Genomic DNA, 16,536 nt, shown 5'->3' on the forward strand with positions numbered 1-16,536 from the left:
GTAATATCCATCCCTTCTGCCTAAGGTTTGTACTTGTTTTTCCTTCTCCGTGTATTGGATCTACTTCCAGTACCATTTATACGTCAATTTCCTAAAAACATCTTCAGAGCTTAATATCGCTTTTCTTGTTTTACATGTATGCACATTAGGTCTATGTACTTTATGGTAAACTCGCCGCTCCTAAGTGGGTGTGCTCTGACTACCTTAAAGTCTATAATAGGCGCGCACCACCATAACATTTGCTAATGTGTAATTGCGTGTGACACTGCATTCGGAGTCCAGATCTGTGAACGATGTCCATGCTTCAAAGCAAGAAGGAACTTTTTCTTTTTTTCTTTTTTTTTTTTTTTTGTCTTTATGAATTATTGACTTTGGTGTTCTTTTCCCCAGTATACCTAGGGTAATGTAACATCAAGGAACTTATACACTTTTTAGCTTTGAACATATCTATTTCTACCTATTCTCTATACTGGAGAAGGAAACGACAACTCGCTCCAGTATTCTTGCCTGGAGAACCCCATGGACAGAGTAGCCTGGAGGGCTACAGTACACGGAGTCACGAGAGTCAGGACACAATTTAGTGGCTTAAACTACCACCATCATTCTCTAAAACTGTCACACAAATAACGTAAATAAAATAACTCAAACTCTCCTTTGTGCTCACCATCATTACAGCTATGCAGATGTAGTTAAAGAGATATTAATTGTAATTAACACCAATAGAGAAGATTTATTGTGCTGATATTGCATTCAATTCAGTTCAGTTCAGTTCAGTTCAGTCGCTCAGTCGTGTCCGACTCTCCGCGACCCCATGAATCACAGCACGCCAGGCCTCCCTGTCCATCACCAACTCCGGGAGCTCACCCAGACTCAAGTCCATATGCAAACAAAAATCATGGAGGTCACAGTTTATATTTCTATTGTTTTACCCAAGATACCAAGTGCATGATACTTAATATGTAAGTAACATGTAATTCATAAATAAGTACTGGTAGAATCAATCTTAAAATTGATCATTTTTATACATTTTACCCATGAGATATTTACACTTTAAAAATGGAATTCTCTGGTGGTTCAGATGGTAAAGAGTCTGCCTGCAATGCAGGAGACCAGGGTTGGGAAGATCTCCTGGAGACGGAAGTGGCAACCCACTCCAGTGCTCTTGCCAGGAACATTCCATGGATGGAGGAGCCTGGTAGGCTACAATCCACAGGATTGCAAAGAGTCAGACATGACTGAGCACCTTCACATCATATAAAATATTTAAAATTTTTGCTAAGTATAACTAGTGAATATGCTGTAAATTTAAAGAGACCTTTCATGTAACTCTTAAAGGAACAAAGTGAGTTTTATATACAGGGAAATATGCATTATCCTATTTCTTTTAAATCATTGATGAAGTGTAATTTGTTTTCAGTATTGTCTATCTCATTTTCTTCATGCTGTAATTAAAAACCGAAACCCTTTTAAGTTACCCTTCTTTTTTTTTTTAACCTCTGGTATGACTTCTAATATGAAACAATGTGATTTTTTCCTATTAATTGACCTATGTCAGGCAGCTTCTTTCCTCATTGTGTGTTCTCATTCCCTTTCCTCTTCTGATATAACCTTTTCCTCCACTTTCAAAATGATTCATGAGTTGCAAGCAGTTTATTTTGTATTGCTCAAGCAGGTTAAGATAGGTTGGCTTGCTGAGACCTTTGGTTATTTTCCCTACAGTTTTGTTATTGCTCAGTTTTGCTTATTCTTTTATCAAGCTATATACCTTGAGAGTTTCAGATATTATTTTATATGTCCCCTTAACCAAAGAAAAGCCTTTGGCCATTTGGAAATGTCCTCATATTTACAGAGAATTCTGATTTTGAAGAGTGTGTTAAAGACTGAGGAAGAAGATATGTCCAACCTGGTCGGAAAGCCTTGTCACCCCTGGTGACTGATTCACTCCTCGTGCAACTGCTAGCTCTCCCTCACTTTCCTATTTAATGGCTACTGTCCCAAAAGTATGCTTTAAAAGTGAGATTTTTTAATGTCAAATATTTTCCAGTTCTTTCCCATAATTCCATACACAAAGAGAGTACATTTTTAGGGGAAAATCCAGAATTATGAATCCAGTGAGCTCCTACTGACAGTATAATTTAAAATCGCAACTTTCACTCACCCCACCCCTACTTTTCATGCTTCCTATCTTCTTTCACTTCATGTTTTTCTACAGAATATATTACTTTCCAACATTTTATGATTATGATTTACCTTGTTTATTGTTCCTTTGCTTCCAGGAGTGCAAGGCTCTGTTACTTTGACAAATGATGCATACTGAGCAGTGAGAAGTATTCTAAGCACACTATGCATACTGAATGAGAAGAATGCCCAGCGTAGAACCAGGCAGTGAACATTTAATGAAGAAATGAATGATCCTGATTTGTGATTGGGAAAAGGGCAGCAGCAAAAGCAGTACTTAGTTCTAACCAAATCTGCTTCAAAGTATATTTTTTCTGTTTGTCTTCATGCTGCCTAATATGAAGACTATCATTGTTAATGTATTGACAAATCAGAAAATGACTTCTTCAGCCAACTCTACCACCAGTTTCATGCATACAGATTGTAGTTCATGGAATGAACATGTTCCCTGACATTTGTTTTGTAAGAGGAGAATTCCATAAATTAGTGAAATGTATGTTGAATGATGGTTGAAAAGATGTGATACTTTTCATGGTTTATTAATTATAGATGACTGTGCTTTCCAGCTTCAAATACTTAATAAGTAGTTGACTCTATTAAGATTTTATGGTTGTCATTTTTTATAAAAATATAGAAGCAAGAATTTATTTAGAAATTGTCTTATAATTTATAAAACAATTTGTAGATTTTTTAGTAATTTAGAGCTAAAACATAGGTCCACAAACATCACTCCTTTATAAAGGCCAATGCTGTTGCTGCTGGAGGTGCTGCTGTTTAGTCACTAAGTTGTGTCTGACTCTTTGCGACCCCATGGTGTGTAGTCCACCAGGCTCCTCTGTTCCTGGTATGTCCCAGGCAATAATACTAGAGTGGGTTTCCATTTCCTTCTGCTGGGTATTTTCCCTAACTGAACCTGCATCTCCCGCTTTGACAGGTGAATTCTTTAACACTGAGTCACCTGGGAAGCCCCTTATAGGCCAACAGTCTGAGCTAATATTTGCATTTAGTTGTTTAGGAAAGAGATTAAGCTCATCCAGGATGCACAGGTTACAAGGAAAGATTTGAGGTAAAAGGGCTCATTTAGCAAGCCCTGTGACTCTGAGAAGGCAGCTAGTGCTAGTTCCATAGTGGAGTCATCTCACTCACAGCTATGCTATCTATGGATAAAGGATTCATAGACTAAGAAGAATTGTATTCTCATATTATCAAATTTTCCTTCAGAAAGATATGTATAACCTGAAACTATGCAACATTTGTCAATAAAATATGAATTCAGCCTAATGATAAAATAATGATTTTGTTGATCAGTTATGAGCAATTATTGTAATTATTGGTTATGTTTCAGAACAAATTATGTATTGCTTATAGGATATCTAGCCCAGATTTCTAATGATAATTTTAAAGCTGGAATTTTTAAAATTCTGTTTTCCAAAGAATTACTACTTGTATTTTTATTCCATTTTATTTTTTTTAATTTATTTATTTTAATTGGAAGCTAATTACTTTACAATATTGTATTGGTTTTGCCATACATTGACATGAATCCCCATCTTGTCATGTGTTCCCCATCTTGAACCCCCCTCCCACCTCCCTCCCCATATCATCCCTCTGGGTCATCCCATTTTAAAAGGCAGCTAACTTCTATGATCCTAATGCATGTGGGTACACTTTTTCATAGATATTTTCTCTTTCTTTACCAGATTAATACACCCTTTATTCATGGACAGTGTGATATTACCATGCACAAGTCATCAGAAGTGCTCTCTTTTGTGTAAATAATTTGTTATATGGCCATGTTAGTTAGGACCATGGCACTGATAATACATAATGCTCTTTTTATAGAAACTGTTTTGTCTGTTAATGAGATAGATCACATATTTTTACTATTACAGATTGAAAGACATGACAATTGTGCCTATGACTATCTAGAAGTTCGAGATGGAACCAATGAAAGTAGTCCTTTGATAGGACGTTTTTGTGGGTATGACAAACCTGAAGATATCAGATCTACCTCCAATACCTTGTGGATGAAGTTTGTTTCTGATGGAACCGTGAACAAGGCAGGGTTTGCTGCCAGTTTTTTTAAAGGTAATTTGGAATCATTTAAAATGTAAGCTTCTCTTTGTCAAGGATAAATATAGTATTATGTAGTAAATGTATTTAGCTTTGAGGCAGGGAAGAAATAGAGTAATATTGAAGGCTGAAGTATGCAGTCTTCATAGAGATATCAATATTTTTATGGTTTTTGATGGAAAAGTTTACTGGTTTAAAAAAAAAAGAAAACTAGAATCTACAGATTTGTAGCACAGGATAGGAAATCCATTAGGATTTTCTATCGTCCGGTTTTTAGGAAAGAGTCAAAATAGCAAAACCCAGAAAGGGATATTTAGATAAGAGGAAATATTTGCAATATAAACAGCAAAGAGTTTATAACCAGAAGGGGATTACTGACATATATTTAATCAATTTATTTCCAGGTGGCAGCACTTTCCATACTTAGAGAGCAGCATTCTACCACATTACAAACAATGTGTGGCCTCCTTAGTAGAATATTCTGATCCCTTAAAATGTCTTTTTGACAAAGAATTATTACTGATTATTTTTAATTTTGAATTGTATAATTATATTTTATTTTCGTGTCCCATGCATGATGTACATTTGTAGGGTAAAAAGAAAGCTGTTTCAGTGTAAATAATGGCATCAGATTTGCTTCTTGAAAATTCAGACATTTAGGTTAACTGTGTTATTGTAGAATAAAATTTTTAATAGAGAAAATAAATTTCCTCTGTGATACATTTTAAAGAATAAGTGATGAATTCAGTTGTCAAAGTGTGAAAAATATCTAGACATTTTTGTTGTTCAAAGAGCAAATTGATTTCCCTGGGTGTTATTCACCATTGAATTGAAAGGCAGAGAACCTTGGCACTTAGGGTATACGTATTCAAAGTATTTATTAAAATTTACATACTTTAAATCTTACCCATTTGTTATATTTTATAGTAGAACAAACATACTATAAGAGTCTCTCATGTGATGTTTGTATTTGGTTATCAAAACGCTTGGGTTGGATGATAGTTTCTCGAGAGAATATTTTTTACTGTTTTCTTAATTCAGAGTAGGTTATTCCTGAAGAGTGAGATTATGAAGTACCTTGTCATATGTGTTTTCTTAGAATAATATATATGTTTCACATGTCTATTATGTATATTTTTTATGTTACCACATACAATTAAAATAATTAATGTTTATAAAATATGGAATTATGTATTTTCTGAATCAACATCTCTATATAAAAAATACTGAATGTTTTAATTTAAAGAGGTCTAGAAATTTTTTTTACTTTTTTCCTTTTTAATTTTTTGCCACCATAATTTATTTATTAATAATGCTATTTCTTTAAAAGCATTTTTCAGGCTACCTAGCAAACTATACTATGAAATGAACAGATGAATTAATGTTCTTTCAGTAAGTTTTTTATTTCATTCAGAAAAATCTCTACGTCTTAGTAATCTCCTTTAACTTTAAATTCAGAAAAAAACACATGCTGCGTCTGAGATAAGGTGATCATCAGTTGACCCAGTCCTTCTGATTCTCACACAATTTTTAGGTTGCAGTGACGTGGATTCTTATGTCATCCATCAAGGGCTTGCAAATTTTTCCTGTTATTTTGTTGAAGAAATCAATTGTTTCAGTTTCATTCAAAACTATTAAACATCACATTTTCAAAAAATTTTACACATTAGTATATAAAAACAAAATAGCTGTTCTCTAATTGTTGTCACTCTTATAGAGGAAGATGAGTGTGCCAAGCCTGACCGTGGCGGCTGTGAGCAGCACTGTCTGAACACGCTGGGCAGCTACCAGTGCTCCTGTGAGCCTGGCTATGAGCTGGGACCCGACAGAAGGACCTGCGAAGGTGGGACTGGATTTGCACATGGTGTTCCCTGCCTGAAACCCTACCCATGCCTTTTTCTCATGCAGTCTCATTCTCTTTCTCTCTTTCTGCCTCCTTTTTAAGCAAGAATAAAATAGATGCAATCACAAAGAAAATACACTATCTTTAAAACAGAGGATATTGTATACAAGATAAAAAGAAAGTTATGTGGCTATTTCTGTGACTCTAACATAAATATTTTTACACTTTAGAAATTTATCAAATATGGTAAACCTGAAAGTACAGATAGCTTTAAAAATATATGTATAAATATGATAATATTTATATTAGTTAACATGCATACACAGATGTACATGTATATGCATATATACACAAAAACAATTAAATAGACCAATTACTTTAGCTAACTCTTGACTCCTTAGGAATTAATTAGGAACTGTGTATAATACATTCCTTTCACTGATGGTGGTGGTTTAGTCGCTATGTCATGTCTGACTCTTGCAATCCCATGGACTGTAGCCCGCCAGGCTCCTCTGTCCACGGGATTCTCCAAGTGAGAACACTGGAGTGGGTTGCCATTTCCTTCTCCAGAGGGTCTTCCCAACCCAGGAATCGAAACCAGGTCCCCTGCATTGCAGGCAGATTCTTTACAGACGGAACTATGAGGGAAGTCCTTCCTTTCACTTAACTTGCTTTTAAATAGTCTAATTTTCCTAATTTCACTATCAGTAAGAATGAGTGGTAACATAAATAGTTGTTGTTGTTCAGCTGCTCAGTCATGTTGGACTCCTTGAAACCCCATGGACTGCAACACACCAGGCTTCCCTTGTCCTTCACTATCTCCTGCAGTTTGCTCAAACTTATGTCCATTGAGTCAGTGATGCCATCCAACCATCTCATCTTCTGTTGCCCCCTTCTCCTCTTGCCCTCAATTTTTCATATCATCAGGGTCTTTTCCAATGAGTCAGTTCTTCCCATTAGATGGCCAAAATTTGGAGCTTCAGCATCAGTCCTTCCAATAAATATTCAGGGTTGATTTCATTTATAACTGACTGCTTTGATCTCCTTGTAGTACCTCTTTTAAATAGATCACCCAAAAGGGAAAGAAAACCAGTTTAAATGGAGTTTTGGGAATAACAAATATGCTCTATTTACTATAGTTTACCTTGCCTGCTAGCTCAACTAACTCTTCCTAAGAGTTTCTTGTCTTGGAAAAAAAATGAAAGAGTTTGGGGAAATAAGTAATTGATTTTGGTCTTACTACAATAGGCTTTACATATCTTTTTACGAATTTTTACAGCAATCATATGGTATAGATATCATATCCATTTAAAAGATAAGAAAACTGACACCCAGGTTTCTTTATATTGCTCAGACAACTTTAAAAGAACCTAAAATGTTGCAGTTCAGCCATCACTTTCTTGGCTCCAAACTTACAAATGGGATTGGATGATTCAAATTGTTGTACTAAAGACTGCAGTTTTCTAAATTTTGAAAAATTCAGAAGATGGTTGAAATTTATGCTGAGATGTTTGATTATTAGTGGAAAGGTGCTAAGAAGGGGATAGATTTATTAGGACAAACTTTCCTTTTTCTTTCTTTCCAGCGGCTTGTGGCGGACTTCTTACAAAGCTGAATGGCACCATAACCACTCCAGGATGGCCCAAGGAATACCCTCCCAACAAACACTGTATATGGCAAGTGGTCGCACCAACACAGTACAGAATTTCTATGAAGTTTGAGTTTTTTGAATTGGAGGGCAATGAAGTAAGTGAATAATAAATATGTTTTTATAAAGTGTTTTAGGAATCCCTAATGGTGATCTGGAAAACTAATAAAGAAAGGAAGGAGGGAGGGCAGGAAGCAGGGAAAGCAGGAAAGAGGGAGAGAGGAAGACAAGAAACAAGTATAGATACTCTAGTCTTTTTTTGCTCTATTTCTTATTTCTGCAACTGCTTATAATTCCTGTTGGCACTGGATGATTTAGACTGTCTCTAGGAGATTGACAATTACTCCCAGCATTTTCCAGATTTTTTGAAGCACTATTAAAACACTGGGGTCCTGTCACATAGACTTTCCTAGAAAACCAAACCGAAATTCACTTGTTGAATCATAACAAAAATTCCTTTTTGGAAGAACCTGGTATATTTCACTAGTGGAAATGGATATATTTTCATTATATAACTAGTTTTGCATTATGCTTACGATTCACAAAGATGAATTTTTAACCTCAATAAAAGATGCATCTGGTTGACATATCTTTTCTTTCTTTACTTTTATAGTTTACCATAGTAAAAGTCCAGTTTTCTGTTAGGTGATCACTTTTAAACAAGTGAAATAATTTATTTGAAAATTCCTATGTGCTAGTACACAAGCACCAAATTCAAACAGAATGTCAACCCTAGAAATGACAACTTTAAAACTGTGTCTTGTGTGACTGGTCAATACTGTTTTAAGTCCAGGGAAAATGTAACAAAAGTTTGTTTCGTTTGAGCTTTTGAACTTTGTTTCATTTTCTCTAACTTCCACATCTTTTCTCCCAGAAACTTTTTTTCTTTATTTTAAAATTAAAAAGTAAAGGTGAAAGTTGTTCAGTTGTGCCCACTATTTGCCACCCCATGAACTATACAGTCCATGGAATTCTCCAGGTCAGAATACTGGAGTGGATAGCCATTTCCCTTCTCCAGGGGATTTTTGCAATCCAGGGATCAAACCCAGGTCTCCCACATCACAGGCAGATTCTTTACCAGTTGAGCCACCAGGGAAGCATAAGAATACTGGAGTGGATAGCCTATCGCTTCTCCAGAGGATCTTCCCAACCCAGGAAGTGAACCAGGGTCTCCTGAATTGCAGCTGAGCCACCAGGGAAGCCCAATTTAAAATGAATTAAGATTGAAAAGTATGATAAAATTCACTCATAAAATTTATTTTGTCTTTGATGTATATTTGTTGAACAATTGCAAATAAGTGAAGAACAGAAATATAATGTATCTGTGGTGGTTTAATCGTTCAGTTGTGTCCGACTCTTTGTGATCCCATGGACCGTAGGCCACGAGGCTCCTCTGTCCTTGGGATTTCCCAGGCAAGAATACTGAAAACTGTTGTCATATCCTTCTCCAGGGGATCCTCCCCACCCAGGGTTTGAACCTGGGTCTCCCACATTGCAGGCAGATTCCTTACTAACTGAGCCACCAGGGAAGCCCAATGTATCTGTACTCCTGGGTAATATTATTGGTAATAATTGTGGGTTTTATGCCATAATTTTGTATTGTATATGTATCTTTGCTTCTTTTTTGCCCCTCCCACTTTTCCTACTTTTTAAATAATTTTTTAAAATTTTTATTTGTAGTAGTCAAGGCATTTGTGTGCATTTTTAGTCTCTTATTAATGGCTTTGAGGTGGGACTTCCCAAGAAGCTCAGTGGTAAACACTCCACCCAACGATGCAGGAAACACAGGTCTGATCTCTGAGTCAGGAAGATTCCCTGAAGAAGGAAATGGCAACCCACTCCAGAACTCTTGCCTGAGAAATCTCACGGACAGAGAAGCTTGGAGTGGCTATCGTGCATGATGTCGCAAAAAGAGTTGGACGTGACTTCACAACTAAACAAACAATAGCTGGTTTTGAGATGAAAAGAAGTGCAGACTTTTGTGTTTCCTTTATGGAAATTAAAGTCTGAAATGCAATGAACTGATATTTCAGAGAATTGTACAATTTTAGACCTCTGTGGACATTTTGAGGTCTTCTTCACAACATGTATAAGTTTTATGATGGAAAAACTGCTGCAATTTATTTTTCTCACATACTTTATCCACACGAAGCATCATTTTTCTTTAATAATTGTCTGAAATTTAGGGAAATATTAAAATTAAGAAAGCATTTTTACAGAAACCTTAGAAAAGCTTTCACATGATCAGAGCTGTTTTGAAAATGGGACTCTTCCTACCAGTTCTGCAATGTAATGTGAGCTTAGTATTGAATGGCTTCTACTTTCTGATTTTCCGTAAAGTTGTTAGTTATGGCAGAAATGGCATTTTGATTCATAGTTGGTAGAAGTTCCAAAGGATAGAAATTTATGTTTAGGAGAAAGATAGGTAGATGGTTTTAAATAAATGGTGCATTGTGGTTGAAGACATTTTTCTCAAGGTAGCAGGCTTTATTCATGGAAGGAGGCTTTATAGGCTCTAACATATCCTAGAAATCTAAAACTTACGATGAGGTTACTGTGTCGAATTCTGTTAAAAAATTCTGTGCATTTTCATAGTTTAAATTCTTGGCTATCTAAAATAAAGGCATGAGCAAAATCTTGACTTATAGAATACTGAGTTACGTTATCACTTCATTGTTTCATTCATTATATTGATATCCAAAAGGAAAGTCAATAGGAAACAACTTTAGCCTCAGTAACATTATTCTATTTTTGTGTCAGAGCCCTCTTAAATAAAAGTTGAAGTGGTAGTAAAGTAGATAGAAAACTTATTTGCTTATTCATTATTTAATTAATATCACAAAGACCAGTAATTTAGGTTGACATATTACAAGGCACACGTAATATGGAGAGTTCAAATCGTACATATTGTTTAACAAATACCCATCACTCACCTCAGTTTTCCTTAAGTCTATATTTTTGGACCTGTTAATCCAGTTAGACTACCACAGGAGTGAAAAGGGAAAAACAAAATAAATTTTTAAAAAATAACTGTCAATTATCTGATGCTTTCAAATTTGGTGATTACAGTAACCCTGTTTATTTCTAGGTATGCAAGTACGATTATGTGGAGATTTGGAGTGGTCTCTCTTCTGAGTCTAAATTGCATGGCAAATACTGTGGTGCTGACGTGCCTGAAGTGATCACATCCCAGTTCAACAACATGAGAATAGAATTCAAATCTGACAATACTGTGTCCAAGAAGGGCTTCAAAGCACATTTCTTCTCAGGTACCAGTATTCTCACGCTGCGTGTGTATAACAGACTTTCAAGGTGGATTGGCTTAAATTGCATGCTATCCATTCTGCATAGTTTTCTATAAATAAGCTTGGAGGTACACTGAATCCATGAACATTTATCCTACTTTAATACTTTTTTACTTAAAGTTACGATATTAATAATAATGGCCCTATGAAATGCAATCAGTTCAGTTCAGTTACTCAGGCGGCTCCAACACTTTGCGACCCCGTGAACCGCAGCATGCTAGGCCTCCGTGTCCATCACCAAATCCTGGAGTCCACCCAAACCCATGTCCATCGAGTCGGTGATGCCATCCAACATCTCATCCTCTGTCGTCCCCTTCTCCTCCTGCCCTCAATCTTTCCCAGCATCAGGGTTCTTTCCAATGAGTCAGCTCTTTGCAACAGGTGGCCAAAGTATTGGAGTTTCAGCTTTAGCATCAGTCCTTCCAATGAACACCCAGGACTGATTGCCTTTAGGACGGACTAGTTGAATATCCTTGCAGTCCAAGGGACTCTCAAAAGTCTTCTCCAACACCACAGTTCAAAAGTATCAATTCTTTGGCACTCAGCTTTCTTTATAGTCCAACTCTCACATCCACACATGACCGCTGGAAAAGCCATAGCCTTGACTAGACAGACTTTGTTGACAAAGTAATGTCTCTGCTTTTCTTTAATTTTTTTTAGATTTTTTATTTTTTCTAAGTAATTAATTTATTTTTTATTGGAGGCAAATTATTTTACAATATTATATTGGTTGGTTTTGCCATACACTGACATGAATTCGCCCTGGGTTTACATAAGTTCACCCTCCTGAACCCCCCTCCTGAACCCCCCTCCTACCTCCCTCCTCCCTTTATCCTCCCTCTGGGTCATCCCCGCACACCAGCCCCGACCGAGCATCCTATAACATGCGTCAACCCTGAACTAGTGATTCGTTTCACATATGACAACATACGTGTTTCAATGCCATTCTCCCAAATCATCCCACCCTCACCCTCTCCCACAGAGTCCCAAAGACTGTTCTATACATCTGTGTCTCTTTTGCTGTCTCATATACAGGGTTATCATTTGCATCTTTCTAAATTCCATATATATGTGTTAGTATACTGTATTGGTGTTTTTCTTTCTGGCTTACTTCACTCTGTATAATAGGCTCCAGTTTCATCCACCTCATTAGAACTGATTCAAATGTATTCTTTTTAATGGCTGAATAATACTCCATTGTGTATATGTACCAAAGCTTTCTTATCCATTCGTCTGCAGATGGACATCTAGTTTGCTTCCATGTCCTGGCTATTATAAACAGTGCTGCGATGAACATTGGAGTACATGTGTCTCTTTCAATTCTGGTTTCCTCGGTGTGTATGCCCAGGAGTGCGATTGCTGGTGAAAAGACCTTCAGAATGGGAGAAAATAATAGCAAATGAAGCAACTGATAAAGGATTAATCTCCAAAATATACAAGCAGCTCCTGTAGCTCAATTCCAGAAAAATAAACGACCCAATCAAAAAATGGGCCAAAGAACTAAACAGACATTTCTCCAAAGAAGACATAAACATGGCTAACAAACACATGAAAAATTGCTCAACATCCCTCATAATCAGAGAGATGCAAATCAAAACCACAATGAGATACCATTTCACACCAGTCAGAATGGCTGCTATCCAAAAGTCCACATGCAATAAATGCTGGAGAGGATGTGGAGAGAAAGGAACCCTCTTACACTGTTGGTGGAAATGCAAACTAGTACAGCCACTATGGAGAACAGTGTATCTCTGCTTTTCAATATGCTGTCTAGGTTGGTCATAACTTACCTTCCAAGGAGTAAGCTGCTTTTAATTTCATGGCTGCAATCAGCATCTTCAGTGATTTTGGAGCCCAAAAAAATAAAAAGTCGACACTGTTTCCACTGTTTCCCCATCTATTTCACATGAAGTGATGGGACCAGATGCCATGATCTTTGTTTTCTGAATGTTGAGCTTCAAGCCAACCTTTTCACTCTCCTCTTTCACTTTCATCAAGAGGCTTTTGAGTTCCTCTTTACTTTCTGCCATAAGGGTGGTGTCATCTGCATATCTGAGGTTATTGATATTTCTCCCAGCAATCTTGATTCCAGCTTGTGCTTCTTCCAGCCCAGCGTTCCTCATGATGCACTCTGCATATAAGTTAAATAAACAGGGTGACAATATATAACCTTGACATACTCCTTTTCCTATTTGTAACCAGTCTGTTGTTACATGTCCAGTTTTAACTGTTGCTTTCTGACCTGAATACAGGTTTCTCAAGAGGCAGGTCAGGTAGTCTGGGATTCCCATCTCTTTCAGAATGTTCCACAGTTTATTGTGATCTACACAGTCAAAGGCTTTGGCATAGTCAATGAAGCAGAAATAGATGTTTTTCTGGCACTCTCTTGCTTTTTCCATGATCCAGCGGACGTTGGCAATTTGATCTCTGGCCTTTTCTAAAACCTGCTTGAACATCTGGGAGTTCACGGTTCACATATTGCTGAAGCCTGGCTTGGAGAATTTTGAGCATGGCTTTATTAGCGTGTGATATGAGTTCAGTTGTGCGGTAGTTCAAGCATTCTTTGTCATTGCCTTTCTTTGGGATTGGAATGAAGACTGACCTTTTCCAGTCCTGTGGCCACTGCTGAGTTTTCCAAATTTGCTGGCATATTGCGTGCAGCACTTTCACAGCATCATCTTTCAAGATTTGAAATAGCTCAACTGGAATTCCATCACCTCCACTAGCTTTGTTCGTAGTGATGCTCTCTAAGGCCCACTTGACTTCACATTCCAAGATGTCTGGTTCCAGTGAGTAATCTCGCCATCATGATTATCTTCATCGTGAAGATCTTTTTTGTACAGTTCTTCTGTGTATTCTTGCCACCTCTTCTTAATATCTTCTGCTTCTGTTAGGTCCATACCATTTCTGTCCTTTATCGAGCCCATCTTTGCATGAAATGTTCCCTTGATAGCTCTATTTTTCTTGAAGAGATCTCTTGTTTTTCCTATTCTGTTGTTTTCCTCTATTTCTTTGCATTGATCGCTGAGGAAGGCTTTCTTATCTCTCCTTGTTATTCTTTCGAACTCTGCATTCAGATGCTTATATCTTTCCTTTTCTCCTTTGCTTTTCACATGAGATGTGTATGTGTGTATGCATGAGTGTGTAAGATGTTTATTTTATATCTGAGCATTTATCGTAAGTGTATCTGCTCATATATTGTTCTGTTCTGGTGCGTGGACCCTTTACTTCTTTTTCTTACAGACATGGAAGCTTTCTGCAAAGAGAAAATTTTTATTTTTGAATCTTGCAAGAACTTGATACAGGTTACCACTTCAGTTCCATCCAGTATGTATTATTCATAGACTGATGGTCTCTGATAGTCTCAGAGATACTCTGCAGACCTCTGATGGGAAAATGCCATGTCCTTTTTCCATAATAATGGACCTTTCCTTCATCTAACATGAAAGAATGGAAATCAGATATGTGCATTCCTAAGAAGGAGGATAATTGCCATCTGAAAAATTAAATATTTCTATTTCTGCTCAATAAGACATTTATTTCTATTTACCCGAGGCGGATTCATGTCAATGTATGGCAAAATCAACCAATATAATATTGCAAAATAATTAGCCTCCAATAAAAAATTTTAAAAAATTTTAAAAAATAAAATAAAAAAATAAAAACAGTTCTTAAAATCCCATGCTGACAGTATGAAAATGCTAGAAAATTTGAAATGAATCATTGACAGAATGATCAATTATTGAATTTATTACACAGACAGTCTGAGAAATTTTTAAAACTCCGCATCCTCCTTCCTTCTTTCTTCCTTGGGATTTTCATTGTTCAAAATATTTGTAGTTTGTGTCCTAAGAAGATAAAAAGGAAAGAAAATGAAAACAGAATTATATTAGCTAATGTTTTTCCCTCAAATTTGATGATTTTTATAAAATATTCAAAATATATTTGTGTAACTCTTTTTTAATGACATTAAGTTAAATAAATAGCTTTCTTTGTCTGCGTGATGTAAAAAGTCTGATATTGGATAATTTCAAGTATTCCAATGTTTACTGAAGTTTTCTCTTTTCATATTGATATTTGGCATGTGTGGGCAGTTTTATACACTGCTTTGCTGGGCATGATGAATTTTATATGCTGCTTTTTTGCCCAGTTTTGAATTTTAGCTTAGTTTAGATTAGCTTACACATATATTCTAGCAATATATTTAATAGCTCTTAATTTCATGTAACATTGATTATATTAAGCAATGTTTGATGTAGGGAAGAAGGATACATTAATTAATTGGGACACTGAAAAATAATAAGATACTTAGTATGATATATAAAATCTTCTCCCTCTTGTTCCTCATTTTCTTATTCCTTCTCTAAAACTTATTTTTAAATTATTATTATTTTGCCAGCACAACAGAAATATGAAACACTGGCTACAAAACTATTATTCAAATATGAATTGCTTCACTTTCAACTTTATTTCTCTGTAGTTACCATGACCACAAATCGGATTATGTTCTATCAAATCTAAAGAAAATAACTCTCCTTAGAAATATCACGTAGCAACATTATATTTCTACTACAGTGAACTTTAAATGTTAGAAATATTTTATGTTTTGAAATTATTTTCATTATAAAATGACTATGGGTTGAAGAATTTAGCATATTAACCTGTGTTCTTTTTAAACATTTTTTGTCTCTCATGCATGGCAGTCTAACAGATCCAAATGAAGGGATAACTCAGGTGGTCACTGCTCCGATAGGTTTGTCACTGAGCAACCTGTTTACCAGTCAATTGCAAATGTAAACTAATTTCTTAAATGTAAAATACTTACAATTGTTAGATTTCCAACCAACTCTCAAAAATCTGGTTGATCTAGAGTACAATCATAGTTCACTATATCAGATTTTAAGATTATCAAACAATCATTAGATAAATATTTTATAAGAAATATGTATCTATTTCAGAGTAATTCTAACACCAGGAATTTTTTAATTAGCTCTTTCCATTTACAGTGATGCAGAGTATTTGTCATCAACTCATAAAGAAGTATTTTTCCAAAGCATTTTCAGTAAACAGCCCCTGGAAAGGCATATTAAAATAAGAAACGTAAATCATCTCCTGATTGTCTGAACTAGGAAATATGGGTAGTGACTGGGAGTAGGAAGTCTATCTAGTTCACCACTCATCCTTTCCGCATGGGCCATTTACAAACATCTCCTGTAGTTTTCACAATTAAGGTAATAGTACTTCCAAATTATGAACTTCTTGAAAATTAATCTTGCAAGGATACTTTCTATTAATTTCTGATTTCTTATGCACTTTAATATTTGATGCTCTTTTAGAGATATATTTTCTTTATTCTATGCTTTTTTTTTCTTGTTTGCTTAGCTTGAATATTTAAGTATTAAAAGTGTTATGGAAGTCTTAAGTACAAGTAGAGAACACATAAATTGCAGATATATTGATCCTGATATGTTCTTAAAAATTTCGAGACT

General features: G+C 35.8%; 1 protein-coding gene across 1 annotated transcript in view; it reads left to right on the plus strand.

Moving 5' to 3' along the window:
* Positions 1 to 16,536, plus strand: part of TLL1 (tolloid like 1) — a 337,312-nt gene that overhangs the window by 277,970 nt on the left and 42,806 nt on the right. The window contains exons 13-16 of the mRNA XM_055405024.2: positions 4,071 to 4,266; positions 5,969 to 6,094; positions 7,680 to 7,840; positions 10,831 to 11,011. Coding sequence (XP_055260999.1) covers positions 4,071 to 4,266; positions 5,969 to 6,094; positions 7,680 to 7,840; positions 10,831 to 11,011 — 664 coding nt within the window. The remainder of the gene's footprint in view (positions 1 to 4,070; positions 4,267 to 5,968; positions 6,095 to 7,679; positions 7,841 to 10,830; positions 11,012 to 16,536) is intronic.

Source organism: Moschus berezovskii, chromosome 19 (genome assembly GCF_049115385.1).
Source record: "Moschus berezovskii isolate FMDL1 chromosome 19, NW_MosBer_1.0, whole genome shotgun sequence".
Lineage (NCBI taxonomy): Eukaryota > Metazoa > Chordata > Mammalia > Artiodactyla > Moschidae > Moschus > Moschus berezovskii.